General features: G+C 38.7%; 1 protein-coding gene and 2 pseudogenes across 1 annotated transcript; all 3 read left to right on the plus strand.

Annotated features, from left to right (window-relative positions):
* The first annotated feature begins 2,143 nt into the window (after positions 1–2,143).
* Positions 2,144–5,281, plus strand: LOC129553689 (olfactory receptor 8K3-like; annotated as a pseudogene).
* Positions 5,282–12,078: 6,797 nt separating this feature from the next.
* LOC129554080 (olfactory receptor 8K3-like) lies at positions 12,079–13,020 on the plus strand. The gene has a single exon (XM_055422725.2). The coding sequence runs from the start codon at positions 12,079–12,081 to the stop codon at positions 13,018–13,020; it is 942 nt and encodes a 313-aa protein (XP_055278700.2).
* A 4,651-nt stretch (positions 13,021–17,671) lies between these two features.
* Positions 17,672–19,245, plus strand: LOC148775681 (olfactory receptor 8K3-like; annotated as a pseudogene).
* The last annotated feature ends 1,321 nt before the right edge of the window (positions 19,246–20,566 follow it).

The following is a 20,566-nucleotide window of genomic DNA, read 5'->3' on the forward strand; positions in this document are numbered from 1 at the left end:
AAAGAAAAATAAAGGGTTCTTTTAGAGTCCTGGTAATGTTTCAGTTTAGGTTTTGTTATTGCTGTTTAATCTGGATTCTGATTATGCAAATGTGTTAAGTTTTAAGTTTATGTTGTACACATGTGTTAATATGTATGAAAGTGTTAGTCATTCAGTTTTGTCCGACTCTTTGCAACCCCATGGACTGCAACACCAGGTACTTTGTCCATGGAATTCTCCATGCAAGAATACTGGAGTGGTTTGCCATTCCCTTCTCCAGGGGATCTTCGTGACCCAAGGATTGAACCCGAGTCTCCCACATTGTAGGCAGATTCTTTATTATCCGAGATATCAGGCCATGCTCCATTAATATGTATATTATACTCCAATAATAAAACACCGCAAATAAGGAGAAAGTTGATAACATAAATATTATTTTCCCTTGTGAATTTTTAAACAATGCAATAAGAATTTTTCAAATGTTTGTCCGTTACATCCTCAGCCATGAAGTCATGAAAAGCTGCTGTATTAAGAGGAGAAAATTAAGGGTTGCAAGAAAATCTAAAATGCCTACCCTATTAACACAATGTTTTGATTTCAGAGCTCTGGGTTGCAGTAGAAGAAACTTAACCAGGGAAAACTGTGGAAAGTTATCTAACATACTTTTATTTGTATAGGAATATAAAGATATCCTGCGTAATTCTGTCCCATTGGCTTTGCTTGAAGCTTTAAAATGCTTTGCATCTAATTATCAGACTGTATCATTTCTCCTCAGGAAAAGTCTCAAAGGAGCAAAGAAACCCATAAATTCTTCTCATTGGGTTGTTAGGAACAGACTGGGAACAGAAGATTCCTCATTAGAGGTGAGTAGATTACATTATATGTGTTTCTGATTCTAAGAGTCCAGTGACTCATGGCCTCATCAATGACTTGAACTTTATTTCGTAATACCCCACCTTGGTGATTCAGCCATAGCTTTAACAATCTGTTTTGATAACTGAAGTTTCTGGGCTAACCCTGTTGTAAACATCTTTGATTTTGGTATTGACCATTTGTTGATGTCCATGTGTAAAGTCGTCTCCTGTGTGGTTGACAAAGGGTGTTCGCTATGACCAGTGCATTCTTTTGGCAGAATTCAGTTAGCCTTTGCCCTGCTTCATTTTATTCTTCAAAGACAAATTTGCCTGTTACTCCAGGTTCTTTTGACTTACTACTTTTGCATTCCAATCCCCAGTGATGAGTAGAACATCTTTTTTTTTTTTTTTGGTTTTAGAATGGATTACATTCTTTGTAGCCAAAGATGGAGAAGCTGTTTACAGTTAGCAAAAACAAGACCTGGAACCGACTGTGACTCAGATCATCAGCTTCTCATAGCAAAATTCAGGCTTAAACTAAAGAAAGCTGGGAAAACCACTAGGCCAGCCAGGTATCAGTTCAGTTCAGTCCCTAAGTCAAGTCCGACTCTTTGCAACCCCATGGACTGCAACACGCCAGGACTCCCTGTCCATCACCAACTCCTAGAGCTTGTTCAAACTCATGTTCATCAAGTCGGTGATGCCATCCAACCTTCTAATCCTCTGTCATCCCCTTCTCCTCCTGCCCTCAATCTTTCCCAGAATCAGGGTCTTTTCCAATCAGTCAGTTCTTTGCATCAGGTGGCCAAAATATTGAAGTTTCAGCTTCAGCATCAGTCCTTTCAATGAATATTCAGGACTGATTTCCTTTAGAATGGACTGGTTGGATCTCCTTGCAGTCCGAGGGATTCTCAACTGTCTTCTCCAACGCCACAGTTCAAAAACATCAATTCTTCTGTGTTCAGTTTTCTTTATAGTCCAACTCTCACATCCATACATGACTACTGGAAAAACCGTAGCCTTGACTAGATGGACTTTTGTTGGCAAAGTGATGTCTCTGCTTTTTAACATGCTGTCTAGGTTGGTCATAACTTTTCTTCCAAGGAGCAAGCGTCTTTTAATTTCATGGCCACAGTCACCATCTGCAATGATTTTGGAGCCCCCCAAAATTAAGTCTCTCACTGTTTCCACTGTTTCCCTATCTATTTGCCATGAAGTGATGGGACCAGATGGCATGATCTGACTTTCCTGAATGTTCATTTTTAAGGTGTGACTTAAATCAAATCCTCTGTGAATGTGCAGTGGGGATAATGAGTGGATTAAAGGCATTAGATCCAGTAAACGATGTGCCTGAAGAGCTATGGGCAGAGGCCCATGATATTGTACATGGCAGACAGGAGGGGAAAGGTGGACGTATGAAAGATTTCCTCTTCTTGGGCTCTAAGATCACTGCAGATGGTGACTGCAGCCATGAAATCAGAAGAGGATTGCGTCTTGGCAGGAAACCTATGAGAAACCTAGACAGTAGGTTGAAAAGCAGAGACATAACTCTACCAACACAGGTCCATATAGTCAAGGCTATGGTCTTCCCAATGGTCATGTATGGTTGTAAGAGCTGGACCGTAAAGAAGACAGAACACCAAAGAATTGATGCCTTAGAACAGTGGTGCTGGAGAAAACTCCGAGAGTCCCTTGGACAGCAAGGAGATCAAACTACTCAGTCTTAAGGGAAATCAAACTCATTGTAAGGACTGATGCTGAAGCTGAAGTTCCAGTATTTCAGTCATCTGATGCATACAGATGACTCAATGGAAAAGTCCCTGATGCTGGAAAAGATTGAAGGCAGAAGGAGAAGAGGGCACTGGAAGATGGGCTGGCTGGATGGCATCACTGATGCAATGGACGTGATCTTGAGCAAACTTTGGGAGGTGGTGAAGGACAGGGAGGTCTGGCATGCTGCAGTCCATGGGGTTGGAAAGAGTCAGACACAATGGGTGACTGGACAACAACAAACATCTTTATTATATTTTTTGATGAATGCTACACATTTAGTTTGATGTAGTAGGCTTGTCCTCTTTGAATAGTGAAAAAAAAAAAATGTAACCCTTGGAAAGGGAGTTAATATTATTAAGAAACTCCACCTTTAAGATTTTCATGATTACACTTGGACCCTTAGTGAAGATTTGAAATATGATATTTGATATCATATGATATAAAGTGGTACATAAATATGAAATCAATTTGATATAAATTGAATTTATTTCAAAATTTTAACACCAAATTATGACAGATCCCACAGTGTTTTCCAACTATGTCTGAATAAAAGTCTTTATCTTAATGTGTTTATCAGTTTAGTCAGTCCTTGTAATTTATCTGCTTCTAATATACCATGAGTTTCCCAGATTTATCCATATCATTGCAAGGATTAATGCCATTTGAAAGTCATCATTTTTTATTTTTTGTGGAGGTGAGGTCAAAATAAAATATTAAAGCATCCATTGCACTACATTTTGACTTCGTCACACCATAATATCTAATTAGTTAGAGGACTCTCACTCCCTCCCACCTACAAATCCTTGAGGCTGTCAGATCATCCCTTAAATGACTAACTACACGTCTAATGGAGATGGGAATGAAGAAGAAAATCCGTACAGATACAGGTTTACGCACAAGACAGTCCTTTCAAAATCATGAAGCGGGAACGTATATTTTACTTAAATTAAGGTTATTTTCCATTCTTTATTTATTTAGTAGCTCTTTCCAAAACTCACTTTATTCTGTCAAAAAATTATTTTGATATTTAAATATATGCATTTAAATGTATATTTTTGATCTCTCTTGGTAGATTACATTTGCTGTCATGCCTTTATTGTTGAAAGGTATAATTGGTGGCACCAGCAGAGGAGGGTAGGGGAGAAGGATTAGAAATGACTTAGCTTCTCTAACCTCTGTACTTAGTGTGGCTTTACAGTGAAGGTCCAATGTTCACCCTTGTCCACTGTATTTTATACATCTTTTCAGGTGATGATTTGCCATTTGTATATCTCCTGTGAGAAATTTCTGTTCACATCCTTTGTCTGTTTTTAATTTGGGTGTTTTTCTGTTGTTGAATTATAAAAGTGTTTTGCATATTCAATATATTAGACACACCAAACATATGATTCCCAACTTTTTCCACTGTGAGGGTCACTTTTTTAATACTTTGAGAATGTCCTTTGACAGACAAAACTTTGTTTTAATTTTCATTTAGATAAAATCAAATTATTTATTATTATTTTTTTTGTACTGTTTATGTTTCCTGTCTAAGACACTTGTCAGGAGCTATGTGACTTGGGAGAGAGAGAACTGAGCTGCCAATTTAATTAACAAACCATAAACATAAGATTTAAGATTTTAACCAGTTATTACAGTGATAATCTCATCATAGCTCATGAAGGTTAATAATCATTTTCATATTTATTCCCAGTTTATGATTCCTGAGTGGCCTGGCTGGACAAACACAATCTGGCGAACTGAACGCATTCATCCTCGCAGGACTCGCCGATCTCCCTGAGCTGCAGGCGCCTTTGTTTGGACTCCTCACTGTTTACACGATCTCAGTTGGGGGGAAACTGGGCTTGGTCATTCTCACCATGATAGACTCCAGGCTACACACACCCATGCACTTTTTCCTCAGACACCTGGCTTTTACTGATCTTGGTTACGCAACAGCTGTAGGACCCAAAATGCTAGTGAATTTTGCCGTAGATCAGCGTACAATCTCTTGTCACTGGTGCACTACTCAACTCACTTTCTTCAGTACGTTTATCACCAGTGAAATTCTCATTCTGTCTGCTATGGCCTATGACGGCTACGTGGCCATCTGTAGCCCCCTGCTCTACACAAGCATCATGTCACAAAGGTTATGTCACACGCTAGTGGCCATTTCCTATCTGTGCAGCCTCTTTTTGTCTCTGCTGACCGTCATAAAGATTTTTATTTCGTCCTTCTGTGGTCATAATGTCATTAAGCATTTCTACTGTGAGAGTCTGCCCTTGATATCTTTGCTCTGTTCAGACACACGTGAAAGTAAATGGATGATTCTGATCTTTTCGATTTTTAATTTGGTTTCATCTCTTCTGATTGTTCTCGTGTCCTGTATCTTGATCCTTGTCGCCATCTTCAGGATGAAATCGGCGGAAAGCAGATGCAGGACTCTCTCCACCCGTGGCTCTCATTTGACCGTGACGGTCATATTCTGTGGCAACATCTTCCTCATGCACGTGCAGCCCAAGTCCAGTGATTCCTCTGACACTGATAAAACGGCACCTTTATTTTATACTTTGGTAATACACATGCTGAATCCGATGATCTGCAGTTTGAGGAACAAAGAGGTAAAAAATGCCCTGTCTAGAAACTGGAAAATATGTGCAAATGTGCTATTTAAAATTCTCTCTAGGATGTGTTAACAATGGGTGATGCATTAGTGAATGTATACTATTAATGGTGTTGTTTAAGCCTTGTAAATTTACCTCTATTGGATGAACAAGAATTGATGTATGAGAAGCATAGTATATGTGACAGCAAAAGAGACACAGGTGTATAGAACAGTCTTTGGGACTCTGTGGGAGAGGGCGAGGGTGGGGTGATTTGGGAGAATGGCACTGAAACATGTATATTATCATATGTGAAATGAATCACCAGTCCAGGTTCGATGCATGATACAGGATGCTCAGGGCTGGTGCACTGGGATGAACCAGAGGGATGGGATGGGGAGGGAGGTGGGAGGGGGGTTCAGGATGGGGAACACATGTACACCCGGGGCGGATTCATGTCAGTGTAAGGCAAAACCAATGCAATAATGTAAAGTAATTAGCCTCCAATTAAAATAAATCAGTTAAAAATAAGAAAACTATTCATTAGTTTGAAACAAAATATATCATTAACATATGACTAATCCCTGCTCAAATATTCACCCATGCCTAGTTTCAGGCCCTCATCTAATTGCCATTCCCACGTGTTCTCATGTGTAACCTATTTTGTGTCTCTTCCTTAAAGCACTTATTTTTATAAACCAGATAATGTATAGAACATTCACAGTTTTTCTGTAGTGCTAGCAGAGTAAAAGGTACAAAAAAGAATGGCTGATAAATATTACATAAATGATTCATTCAAGAAATTAAGCAATCATTGGCTTTGTAACAACCAAGACTCATTCTTCATGAAGCTTAGAGAAAATATGGAAAATTTGCAGAATGAAAAGTAGCTGTATAATATGATTGATGTTGTTGAGCAATATGAAAACGAAAAAGAGGAAATAGCCAGGATGGAGCTTAAATTTTGATTAAAGTTGTCAGGTGGCCTTATGTAAGAATGATGCTTAAATAAACACTTGAGAAGTTGAGTGAACGGAATATGTGTATATTTAGGGGAAGACTGCTCTCAGTCAAACAATGAGCAGAAGATCTAAATAGACATTTCTCCAAAAAGACATACAAATGGCCAATAAGCGTATAAAAAGATGCACAACTTTGATAATTATTAGAGAAATGCAAATCAAAACTGCAGTAAGATATCACTTCCCACTCTTCAGAATGACTATCATTTAAAAAGTCTACAAATAGCAAATGCTAGAGAGGGTATGAAGAGGACTCCTCCTACACTGTTGGTAGAAATATAATTTGGTGCTGCCACTATGAGGTCGCAAGAGTCGGGCACGAGTTAGCGACTGAACCACCATCGCCTCTATGGAAAACGGTATGGAGGCTCCTGAACAAACCAGAGCTGCCATATGACCCAGCAATCCCACTTGCGAACACATATGTGTCAGAAAGATACACGAACCTCAAGGCTCATGGAAGCGCCAATAACAGTAGCCAAGACTTGGGAGACGCCTGCCCGCTGAGGGACGGACAGATAAAGACGTGGTGTGTGTGCATGATGAAATACTGTTCAGTCATCAAAATAGAGGAAATAATGCCGCTTGTATCAGTACTGATAAATTTAGAGCATATCGTACTAAGTCAGAAAGAGAAAGACAAATACCGCATGATATCACTGACACGCGGAATCTAAAAGCAATGCTGCAAACTAACCTAGCAATAGAACAGAAACAAACTCAGAAAAAAAACTTATGGTTACCAAAGTAGAAAGTAGGGGGAGGGATCAATTTGGAACTTGGAAATAGCAGATAAAGACGATATATATATCTATGTCCATTATGGTTTATTATAGGATATTAAATATAGCTCCCTGTCCTTTATATATATACATATATTTATATACATATATAAAATCTATGTGATGCATTGTTACTTTCAGTTTATTTAATTACTTACATAATGTCTAGAGACAGACACTTTTTCCATTAAAGGACCTCAGTATTTGCTTTTGAAGACCTTCAATTGATTAGATGAAGCCCACCTATATTTTGAGGCGCAATTGGCTGTACTGAAAGTCTATTCATTTAAATGTTAATAAAAATTTAAAAAAGAAAAATTTTCACAGTGACACTAGACTGATATTTAACTAAACAATTGGGCACCACACCCTAGCCAAATGGGTACAGAAATTAACCGTCAAAGCAGGAAAAATGAGAACATTAATAAAGGGTAACAAACAGGAAACCAATCTATGTAACATTTACAGGTACATACAAACTGCTCTGGATTATTAATAAATACACCTCATACTTGCATTCTGTTGTATTTTAATGCTTCAGGGACAGTCAAGAAATTGCTTGTCAACTCCTCAGGGAGAGTCAGAGAGGGAGAGAAAAATGCATAAATTGTTCTCACCATTTGTGTTGCAAAGCACATGAGAAAGTCAAACAGAGGTTTCATTACAGGTAAACAGCATATTTCATGTGGAGCCTAATTTTAACAATAGATGGATAGCTTTGGTGACAAGATAGCCGTTTTACTCCATGACAAATCATGGAGAAACATGAGGATATTTGGCTCTTCTCCTTGTACAACTTTCTATTGGTACTGCATGAGCAGAATAGAATTGCACCCCTTTTCCTGCCTATAACCACTCAAATATTGTCACAAATACTAAGGAGCATCTTTGAGATGTCAGTGTCATATAATTTAATATTTGGAGGCCTGCTGTGCTGTAGTCCATGGGGTCACAAAGAGACTGACATGACTTAGGGACTGAACAATAGCAACAAATGTTTTCTATAAATGTTTAATTGTATGAATAAGAAAAGACACAACTGTGGTACAAGAAAACCTGAAGATTCAGGAATTTAAAAAAAAATTAAGTCAGAATTACAAAGCTGCTGGTGGTCAATTTCTAGTTTGGTGTTCTTCCAAGTCCTTAGTCAGTGACTCTGGGATCTTATCGCCTTCTCAAAATATAGTGTTTTTAATGAATAATTAAATCAATGTATTCATGGGGATATTTCTGATCTCTTGATGAGCAAAAGCAGGGTTTTTCATCTTGCACTGTGATGTGAAAAGAAATTTTTGGAGGCTAGGAATTTTGAGTACCCAGTGTTACCGTGGTGAATCTGCAATCTAGCAAGTTCAGTTTCTAGTGGAACTGGACAGAAAACACATAATTTTTTTAGAGTATAGTTCTAAAAATAATAATAATGAGATCAGCACAGGTAATAAATTATGGAAAAGTAATTTCATGCATTTCATACAACTTCAAAGCTGGTGAAACAAACAAACACAAAATTCTCTTCAATGCCCCCCCGCCCCGCCCCCCACCTTATCTTACAGGAAAATCAGCATTTACCAGTGTAGTTATTTTCTTTTTCTGTAGCCTTTCATAAGCAAACTAAACAAAGATTTATGTCACTTCATGTTTTCCTATTTGTAGTGCCATATTTCTGATACAAGAAATCATGTATATGGGGATAGGTTAGGACATCAGAGGTTCAAAACCTTATAAGCAATGTATTTGATGAGATAAATGTGGATTTCCAATCAACACACACATAATTTAATTTTATGAATATTATATTTTTATTTTCTTTTCTAGAGTTCACAGAGAATCCCAACACTTGTTTTTCTTGTAATAGTATCAATTCTATTTCTTATTCCTTTTTTTTTTCAGTAATGTATTAGCACATTTTTTTAAAAATCACTGTTTTTTTTTTTTTTTCTTGCTATTGCTTTTGTTTTAGTTGTTGACACTTCATCATGTCTGACTCATTGTGACACCATGGACTGCAGTATGCCAGAGTCTCCCTGTCCTTTGCCATCTACTGGAGCCTGCTCAAACTTATGTCCATTGAGTCAGCGATGCCATCCAACCATCTCCTCTTCTGTCATCCCCTTCTCCGTCATCCCCTTCTCCTCCCGCCTCCAGTCTTTCCCAGCATCAGGGTCTTTTCTATGAAAAGACCTTGTGAATACCTCAGCTCTTCACATGAGGTGGCCAAAGTGTTGGAGCTTCAGCTTCAGCATCAGTCCTTCCAATGAATATTCAGGATTGGTTTCCTTTAAGACTGACTGGCTGGATCTCCTTGCAGTCCAAGGGACTCTCCAGAGTCTTCTCTAACCCCACAGTTCAAAAGCGTCAGTTCTTCAGTGCTCAGCCTTTTTTATGGCCCAACTGTCACATATATGCATCACTACTGGAAAACCATAGCTTTGACTGTACAGTCCTTTGTTGGCAAAGAACACTTTGATCCATGTCTGGTTCCAACTGTTGCTTCTTGACCTGCATACAGGTTTCTCAGGAGGCAGGTTAGGTGGTCTACTATTACCATCTCTTTAAGAATTTTTCATAGTTTATTGTGATCCACAGTCAAAGGCTTTGGCACAGTCAATGAAGCAGAAGTAGATGTTTTTCTGTAATTCTCTTGCTCTTTCTATGATCCATTGGATGTTGGCAATTTGATCTCTGGTTCCTCTGCCTTTTCTAAATTCAGTTTGCTGTCTCGTATACAGGGTTATCGTTATCATCTTTCTAAATTCCATATATATGTGTTAGTATACTGTATTGGTGTTTTTCTTCTTGGCTCACTTCACTCTGTATAATAGGCTCCAGTTTCATCCACCTCATTAGAACTGTTGCAAATGCATTCTTTTTAATGGCTGAGTAATACTCCATTGTGTATATGTACCACCTGTATATGAGACAGCAAAAGAGACACAGATGTATAGAACAGTCTTTGGGACTCTGTAGGAGAGGGTGAGGGTGGGATGGTTTGGGAGAATGGCATTGAAACATGTATATTATCATATGTGAAACGAATCGCCAGTCCAGGTTCAATGTATGATACAGGATGCTCGGGGTGGTGCACTGGAATGAACCAGAGGGATGGGATGGGGAGGGAGGTGGGAGGGGGGTTCAAGATGGGGAACACATGTACACCCGGGGCGGATTCATGTCAGTGTATATGGCAAAACCAATACAATAATGCAAAGTAATTAGCCTCCAATTAAAAAAAAATTAAAAATAATAAAAAATAATAAATTCAGTTTGAACATCTGGAAGTTCTCGGTTCATGTAATGTTGAATCCTAGCTTGGAGAATTTTGAGCATTTCTTTGCTTGCATGTGAGATGAGTGCAGTTGTGTGGTAGTTTGAACATTCTTTGGCACTGCCTTTCTTTGGTACTGAATCAAAACTGACCTTTTCCAGTCCTGCGGCCACTGCTGAGTTTTGCAAATTTGCTGGCATATTGAGTGATCACACCATTTTGGTTATCTGGGTCATTAATTTTTTTTTTTTTTTGGTTCTTCTGTGTATTCTTGCTAGTTCTTCTTAATATTATCTGCTTCTGTTTGGTCCCTACCATTTCTGTCCTTTATTGTGCCCATATTTGCATGAAACGTTCCCTTGGTATCTGTAATTTTCTTCAAGAGATCTCTAGTCTTTCCCATTCTATTGTTTTCCTCTATTTTTTTTCATTGATCACTTAGGAAGGCTCTCTTATCTGTCCTTACTATTCTCTGGAACTCTGCATTCAGATGCTATATCTTTCCTTTTCTCCTCTGTCTTTAGCTTCTCGTCTATTCTCAGTTATTTGTAAGGCCTCTTCAGACAACCATTTTGACTTTTTGCATTTCTTTTTCTTGGGGACGATTTTGATCACCACCTACTGTACAGTTTTGCAAACCTCGGTCAATTCTTTTGCGTTGAAAAATCTATATTCTACTCTGGTATCATTCTGTTTTCTTAGTAATAGTCATATAAGAATTATGTTTTCTTATGACTATTTATTTGTTTGCATATACAAAAAGTATAGCGATAACAGATATTGTATCAACCCATGTATGTTATATGGAATGATTCCCTGTAAAAAAAAAAAGAATAAAAAAATAAAAAACAATGTAGTATGATACATTAGGATTCCCTTATTTTTACACCTCTGTTCAGTATTGGTCAAATGTATTAATTTTATCATCTTGCACCCCCTGTAGATATAAGGGCTTTCAGATAAACTTATTTTAACATAAAGGCTTCTAAATGTTTCTACACATAATTGCAATTTGGGTTTCAATTTTTATGAGGTAAAGTTTAGCGTGTATAGTATGGAATATTATGTGACTTTAATTTTGTGGATGTAATGGTGTGATGGTCATTATCCAAAAGGTGACAGAAAAGTTTACCTTCACCTATAAAACAGCACCTAAAATTTATAAAATTTTTTTAGACATGTGTCCCTCATCTATATTTATATCAATCCGTATCTATATCCACACATCTACTAACTCTGGTCAGTCTTGGCCCTTTGGCACTTTGGGCTGTATAATTCCTTGTTGCTACGCCCAACAGTTTGTGACCCCACAGATTGTATCCACTGAATTTTCTTGGCAAGAATTCTGGCATGGGTTGCCATTTCCTCCTTCAGGGTATCTTCCATCCCAGGGATTGAACGCATGTCTTCTGAGTCTCCTGCGCTGCAAGCAGATTCTTTATTCACTAAGCCATTGGAGAAGCCCCCTTGTTGTTTTGGGGGCAGCCCTAATATATTAGGATAAATACCAGTCTCACTGGTTTCTAACTACCTCCAATGCTGACAACCAACAGGCCTCAAAATATTGTTACATGTTCTTTGTGGGGTTAATCTTCACCAGTGAAAAACTACAGGTCTCTCTCTTTCTCCAGATGTATATTTGCCTCTCTTTTTTATTTCTATTTGTATTGTATGTTTTACTTAAAGGATGCAGAATTGTTTCTTTGTGTTTAAAATATAATTTAAATTTATTTATGTCATGTATGTAAAAGAAATCACTAAATTTCGTTAATGATATCATTGACTATACGATGTCTCTATTAAAATAGGTTTTCTGATAAAATGGAAATACACAATGGGACAGTGCTGAGTGAATTCATCCTCATGGGAATCACGGACCGCCCTGAGCTGTGGGCTCCATTGTTTGGGCTCTTCCTCATCATCTACGGGATCTCCATGGTGGGCAACTTGGGCATGGTCATCCTCACCAAGGTGGACTCCAGGCTGCAGACACCCATGTACTTCTTTCTCAGGCACCTGGCTCTTACTGATCTGGGTTATTCAACAGCTGTGGGCCCCAAAATGTTGGTAAACTTTGTTGTGAATCAGAATAAAATCTCCTATCATTTGTGTGCCACGCAGCTGGCTTTCTTCATCGTGTTCATTATTAGTGAGCTTTTTATTCTGGCCGCAATGTCCTATGACCGCTATGTGGCCATCTGCCACCCCCTGCTGTACACAGTCATCGTGTCACAAAGGGTGTGCCGGGCCCTGGTGGCAATCCCCTACCTCTATAGCTCATTCGTGTCTCTTCTAGTCACTGTAACGATTTTCAATTCATCCTTCTGCGGCGACAATGTCATTAGTCATTTCTACTGTGACAGTCTCCCCATATTATCCCTGCTCTGTTCAAACACACATGAAATTGCATTAATTATCCTGGTCTTATCAGGATTTAATTTGATTTTCTCTCTTCTGATAGTCCTTGTGTCTTACCTGCTCATCCTCTCAGCTATTGTCAGGATGAGCTCTGCTGAAGGTAGGCAGAAGGCTTTTTCCACCTGTGGGTCCCACCTGACAGTGGTCACTGTGTTCTATGGGACTTTACTATTTATGTATGTGCAACCAGAGTCCAGCCATTCCTTTGACACTGACAAAGTGGCATCTATATTTTACACTCTCGTTATTCCCATGTTAAATCCCTTGATCTATAGCTTAAGAAACAAAGATGTAAAATGTGCAATACAAAGGACATGGAAAAGACTTTGCAGTATCTTTCCTTAAAATTCACTGTCAATGTCATCCCTACAAATTGGGTTAGGTACTTTCCACCTTGCTGTGGGTGCTTTCAGAGGGAAAAGCAAATACATATAAGATCATCATGAATTTAGAGTATTCTATTTGACAGTCACACTCCTAAGTGGTATAAATACATTGACAAAAAGAAAAAGGCAAAAACGTTTGCCATCTCTGAGAAGTGATGAAATATAAGCATAACAATTAAGTGTACTTTAGAGGACAGTAGAATAGACCATCAGAGCAATCAAGGACTGTGTGTATGCTATGTGAGGCTAAGGAAGAATAGTAGGTACAGAGGGGAATTTAAATGACTTAATTGCCACAACTTGACCATAATATGTTTCTGTGTGAGCTCTGGAATTTTTCCCCCTACTTATATGTGTTAGTTTCATGCAGTTGTACTTTTGTATCAGTCTTTCTTCAAATTTGGGGAATTCTTGCCCATTATTTCCTTAAATAAACTCTTTTAGTGGTGTCTTCTAGGTCCCTAGTCTCTGTTCACTTATTATTTTTACTATTAGTATTATCATTATTGACTCCTCATACTCAATATTTTAAAAGGACTTGAGTTTAATTCCCTGATTATTAACTTCTGATTATTCTAATCTGTTGGTGACACCAGGTAGTAAAATTTTAATTCAATTGTGTTTTCAGCTTTTGAGTTTTTGATCTGGTTCCCTTTAAATTACTTTCTACCTCTGTTTATGCCCTCGGTTTGTTCATATATGGGAGAGTTATGTTTGTTTGAATTGATCTAGTTCCCTTGTTTCCTTGTGATGTTTTTGTGTGTTTCTTTGTGATTCCCTATGATATTTTGTTAAAAATTAGGCATTTGAAAAAAGCAAGCACTTCTCCCATGATCTGTAGTGTGGACTCTCAATTCAGCCTGGCATAAAAACTCAGAAGTCCTGTCTCTACCTCTGTCTACACAGGGACACTCACAGAGGTGGATGTGTGTTGTGTGTATTGTGTAGAATTTGTTCACAGCATACTAACATGTCAAACTCCAGGCTTTTCATTGGCCTATATGTTGTAGTAGTGTTCACGATAGCTGAGGATTAGGAGAAACAACATATGGATTAATAAAGAAGAGATCCACGACTTTCTTTATGTATTTTTTACTGTAACGGATAAAGAAGAAAAAAAATTCACATCATGGTATATGACAAATAATCAGCAAATTATATTCAACAATGCAATTTACTGCTCAATAATATGTAGACATAGTAAAACATATGTGCACAAATATGGCAATACTGCAAAATACATTGATCATGTAAGGCTTACATGAGCACAGTAGAATCTGTGAATTGAGACAGAAAAATGAGAATGGGTATTGCATGCATGTGATAGTGAAAATGTCCAGTTCAATGTTTCATTGCATTGAAATGTGATGAAAACAAAGCAAATGAAGGAGAATTCTGTGACAGAATGGTGATGATGCTGTATGGAATAAGAGTGTAAACTAGAGGGAGCTAACTCCTCTCCCTAGAGTTTTAAAAAGAAAAAGTAAAAAGGAAACATGACCTTATCTAGACACATCATATTATTATCTTTAGTGTATTTAAACATTTTAAATAAGACAGTGACTTAATACATCCCCATTATGCCATTCACTGAAGGAGATCACTGCAGAGCCACAGAATTAATAGGGACCCCAGTATGGGCTGCGATCTGTGGGGTCGCACAGACTTGGGCACGACTGAGCAGCAGCAGCAGCAAGCAGGAGGGAAAGGAAAGTGAAATGCACACAAATGAATCTGACTCGGCTACGGGGAAACACAAATTGCTCAAGACTACTAATAGCCACACCTCCTCCTTTGTTTCTGGTAAGATTTCAAATGCTTCAGGGATGATCAAGAAATTGCTTGGCATCTCCTTAGGGAGAGTCTCAAAGGGCAGAAAAGAATCCATAAATTGTTCACAATATGTATTTTATGAAGCACATGAGAAAGCCAAGACAGAGTTTCCATTACAGATAAACAGATAGTTTATTTTGTGTGGTGCCATATTTTACCAATATCCAGATTGTCTGGTGATTTGCAATATAGCACTGATTCTACGCCCCTTGTAGGCGTCAGTCAGGTCATGGTGGGGGCACTGAGGACTCTTACCTGGAAACACAATATCTATTCATCATCATACCCCTGAAAAGAAGTTAAGTCACACAAACAGAATTTGTACATACATGTGTAAAAGCAACCTGTTTTAAGTAACTTGCTGTCTCTATTAAGAAATGAAAAATAAATAACAGGAAAATTCTATTTAGCTGACATATGAAGATATTTCCAGGTGCCATGAATACACTGAAAGATTTCATTCTTAATTATCTTCCCAACAACCTTGCAAGAAATAGTTGATTTTGGTCATGGATATAAAGACATTAGGGGCTTCCCCTATGGCTCAGAGGTAAAAAATCCACCTGCACTGCAGGACACAAGGGTTCAGTTCCCTGGAGGAGGGCATGGCAACCCACTCTAGGATTCTTGCTTGGATAACCCTGTGGACGGAGAAGGCGGGTGGGCTAAGGTGCCCGGGGTCGGGAAGAGTCAGACACAACTCCAGTGACTGAGCAGGCACGCATGCATCAAGAGGTTAAGATAGCTTGTATTTGCCAAAGTACTACTTTGCATGTACCAAAAATGTACATATAACGGATTATACTGCCTATGCATACTTCTCAAAATGCTTCCTGATACAAAAGCCAATTATGCAAACATGATCTGATAGAACTTCTTTAACTTCAGATCTCTTTCCAACATTAGGCAAGTGTGTTCGTCATTTCATCCTGTGCATTCAGTAGACATAAAGTCTTTCCATAAATATGTTTTAAAGTGAGGGCTTCCAAACATTCCCAAGCATAAAGAAGCTAAAGTGTATATCGTTTATTTTCCTTTCTGTTTTTTATTTATCTTTGTACGGATCTATGTGTGTGTTTGCTAAGTCACTTCAGTTGTGTCTGACTCTTGGCTACCCTATGGACTGTTAGCCATATGCACACACATATCAGGGCTTGCCAATCTTAGTTCTCTGACATTTTGGGCTGTATAATCCTTAATTATTGGGTCTACCCTAATCTAGTAAGATGTTCATAAGCCTCACTAAATCTTAATTATTAGAAGCCAGTGGTATCCGTCCTGCAGTGATGAAAACCAAGATTGTTCAAAGCATTATCAAATATTCTTTGTTTTTTTTAAATTTTTATTGGAGGCTAATTATTTTACAATATTATATTGGTTGGTTTTGCTTTACATTGACATGAATCCTCCCCGGGGGTACATGAGTTCCCCCTCCCGAACCTCCCTCCCACCTCCCTCCTCCCCTTATCCTCCCTCTGGGTCATCCCCGCACACCAGCCCTGAGCATCCTGTATCATGCATCAACCCTGAACTGGCGATTCATTTCACATATGATAATATACATGTTTCAATGCCATTCTCCCAAACCATCCCACCCTCACCCACTCCCATAGAGTCCCAAAGACTGTTCTATACATCTGTGTCTCTTTTGCTGTCTCGTATACAGGGTTATCATTTGCATCTTTCTAAATTCCATATATATGCGTTAGTATATTGTATTGGTGTTTTTCTTTCTGGCTTACTTCACTCTGTATAATAGGCTATAGTTTCATCCACCTCATTAGAACTGATTCAAATACATTCTTTTTAATGGCTAATACTCCATTGTGTATATGTACCAAAGCTTTCTTATCCATTCGTCTGCAGATGGACATCTAGGTTGCTTCCATGTCCTGGCTATTATAAACAGTGCTGCAATGAACATTGGAGTACATGTGTCTCTTTCAATTCTGGTTTCCTCGGTGTGTGTGCCCAGGAGTGCGATTGCTGGATCATATGGCAGTTAGGATCCTCCGAGACCCACCTCCCAGAATATTGGAAATAAAAGCAAAAATAAACAAATGGGACCTAATTAAAATCAAAAGCTTCTGCACAGCAAAGGAAACTATAAGCAAGGTGAAAAGATAGCCTTCAGAATGGGAGAAAATAATAGCAAATGAAGCAACTGATAAAGGATTAATCTCCAAAATATACAAGCAGCTCCTGCAGCTCAATTCCAGAAAAATAAATGACCCAGTCAAAAAATGGGCCAAAGAACTAAACAAACATTTCTCCAAAGAAGACATACAGATGGCTAAAAAACACATGAAAAAATGCTCAACATCCCTTATAATCAGAGAAATACAAATCAAAACCACAATGAGATACCATTTCACACCAGTCAGAATGGCTGCTATCCCAAAGTCTACATGCAATAAATGCTGGAGAGGGTGTGGAGAAAAGGGAACCCTCTTATACTGTTAGTGGGAATGCAAACTAGTGCAGCCACTATGGAGAACAGTGTGGAGATTTATCAAATATTCTTTGGAGGACAAATGTTCCCCTTTGGGAAGTTACACATCTCTCCTTGTCTCCACATGTATTTCTATCTTCATGTCTATTAATATTTTTATACAACTATGCTTTATTTCCAGGCAGTGGGCACAGAGTATTAATAAAGCATAAAATGTAAATGTAGACATATATATATATATATATAAAATACCCAAAACTTACCTAAATGTGCTGCGTGACTATGCTGTTATCTCTGTCAAGAATAGATTTTCTGATAAGCCCAGATGGGAAAACACAACAGAACAGTGCTGAGTGAATTCATCCTCATGGGAATCACAGACCGCCCTGAGCTGCGGGCTCCATTGTTTGGGCTCTTCCTCATCATCTACGGGATCTCCGTGGTGGGCAACTTGGGCACGGTCATCCTCACCAAGGTGGACTCCAGGCTGCAGACACCCACGTACTTCTTTCTCAGGTACCTGGCCCTTACTGATCTTAGTTATTCAACAACCACGGGACCCAAAATGTTAGCAAATTTTGTTGTGGATCAAAATAAAATCGCCTATTATTTTTGTACAGAGCAATAGCTTTCTTTCTTCTGTTCATCATTCACGAGCTTGTTATTCTGGAAGCTATGTCCTACGACCGCTGTGTGGCCGTCTGTCACCGCTGCTCTACCCAGTCATCGTGTCACAAAGGGTGTGCTGGGTGCTGCTAGCAACTCCTTATTTCTATTGCACATCTGTGTCTCTTCTAGTCACTGTAAAGGGTTTTAATTTATCCTCTGTGGCTACCATTTCAGCAAACATTTCTACTGTGACTGTCTCCCCTTGATATCTTTGCTCTGTTCAAATACACATGAAATTCAATTGATTATTCTTAACTTAGCATCAAAAGCATCAATTCTTCGGCGATCAGCTTTCTTCACAGTCCAACTCTCACATCCATACATGACCACGGGAAAAACCATAGCCTCGACTAGACGGACCTTTGTTGGCAAAGTCATGTCTCTGCTTTTTAATATAATATGTAGGTTGGTCATAACTTTCCTTCCAAGGAGTAAGCGTCTTTTAATTTCATGGCTGCAATCAGCATCCGCAGTGATTTTGGAGCCCCCCCAAAATAAGTCTGACATTGTTTCCACTGTTTCCCCATCTATTTGCCATGAAGTGATTGGACCAGATGCCATGATCTTCGTTTTCTGAATGTTGAGTTTCAAGCCAACCTTTTCATTCTCCTCTTTTGAACTGTGGTGCTGGAGAAGACTCTTGAGAGTCCCTTGGACCGCAAGGAGATCCAACCAGTCCATTCTAAAGGAGATCAATCCTGGGTGTTCATTGGAAGGACTGATGCTAAAGCTGAAACTCCAATACTTTGGCCACCTCATGTGATGAGTTGACTCACTGGAAAAAAGTCTGATGCTGGGAAGGATTGGGGGCAGGAGTAGAAGGGGACGACAGAGAATGAGATGGCTGGATGGCATCACCGACTTGATGGACATGAGTTTGAGTGAACTCCGGGAGTTGGTGATGGACAGGGAGGCCTGGTGTGCTGTGATTCATGGGGTCACAGAGAGTCGGACACGACTGAGCGACTGAACTGAACTGAACTGAACTTAGCATGTTTTAATTTGATAGTCTCCCTTTTGATAGTTCTTGTTTCTTACCTTCTTATTCTTGAATCCACTCTCAGGATGAACTCTGCTGAAGGCAGGCACAAGGCTTTTGCTAGCTCTGGGTCCCACCTGACAGCGGTCACCGTGTTCTATGGGACTTTACTATTTATGCATGCGCAACCGGAGTCCAGACACTCTTTTGACCCTGATATGATATTCAGAGGAAAAAGAAAATATAAATGAGTTCTTCACATATTTTAGAGAATGACTTTTGCATGTCAGTCACACTTCTAAGGGCTATAAATCCATTCGTGTAAGAAAAACAGAAGAAAAAAATCTTTGCCATTTCTGAGAAAAAGTAATGAAAAATAAGCAAAGTAGTTAAATCAATTTTTAGAGTGTAGTAGAATGAATTAGCAGCTATAGACCACGGAATAGTCAAGGAGAGTGGGCGTGCTATGGGGGAGACAGAGAGAGAATGGTAGGTACAAAGTGAAGTATCAGTCTTATCCGACTCTCTGCAACCCCCTGAACCGCAGCACACCAGGCCTCCCTGTCCATCACCAACTCCCAGAGTCCACCCAAAGCCATGGTTGGTGATGCCATCCAACCATCTCATCCTCTGTCATCCCCTTCTCCTCCTGCCCCCAATCTTTCCCAGCATCAGGGTCTTTTCAAATGAGTCAGCTCTTTGCATCAGGTGGCCAAAGTATTGGAGTTTCAGCTTCAACATCAGTCCTACAAATGAACACCCAGGACTGATTTCCTTCAGGATGGACTGGTTGGATTACCTTGCAGTCCAAGGGACTCTCAAGCATCTTCTCCAAAACCACAGTTCAAAAGCATCAATTCTTTGGCACACAGATTTCTTTATAGTTCAACTCTCATATCCATACATGACTACTGGAAAACCATAGCCCTGACTAGATGGACCTTTGCTGACAAAGTAATGTCTCTGCTTTTTAATATGCTGTCTAGGTTGGTCATAACTTTCCTTCCAAGGAGTAAGCATCTTTTTTAAAAATTTATTTATTTTAATTGGCAGCTAATTACTTTACATTAATTTCATGGCTGCAATCACCATCTGCAGTGATTTTGGAGCCAAACACCAAAAAAACATTTTGCATTTCTCAACTTTTAAAGCAATACTTTCCAATAGTATAAAAAACAGGAAAAGGTATTAAGAAAAAAATACAAGTCAATAGATATTCAAAAATTCTAAACAAAAATTGAACATATTTAATCTAGCAATATGTATAAATAATAATGCATCAGTGATTAGCTAATTCCTGAAAAGTATCATAAGTTCAATACTGAAAAAATAAATTTACATACATACCATTTAATTCACCTCAAGTAAAATGAAATACTTAGGTAAAAACTAAGCAAACATGGAAACCACCCAACTGTAGTGAAATACATTTGTGGAATGAAGAAAAAAATTAAGAAGATCTGTATACTGAAAAGTACAAAATACTGATTAACAAAATCAAAGATGATCAGAATGAGATGTTAAACATACTCAGTTTACAGTTGAAAGACTAAATGTGGTAAAGATCCTAGT

Source organism: Moschus berezovskii, chromosome 14 (genome assembly GCF_049115385.1).
Source record: "Moschus berezovskii isolate FMDL1 chromosome 14, NW_MosBer_1.0, whole genome shotgun sequence".
Lineage (NCBI taxonomy): Eukaryota > Metazoa > Chordata > Mammalia > Artiodactyla > Moschidae > Moschus > Moschus berezovskii.

Excerpts from the sequence above, each read along its gene's own strand:
- LOC129554080 (XM_055422725.2), top strand. The coding sequence starts at position 12,079 with ATGGAAATACACAATGGGACAGTGCTGAGTGAATTCATCCTCATGGGA.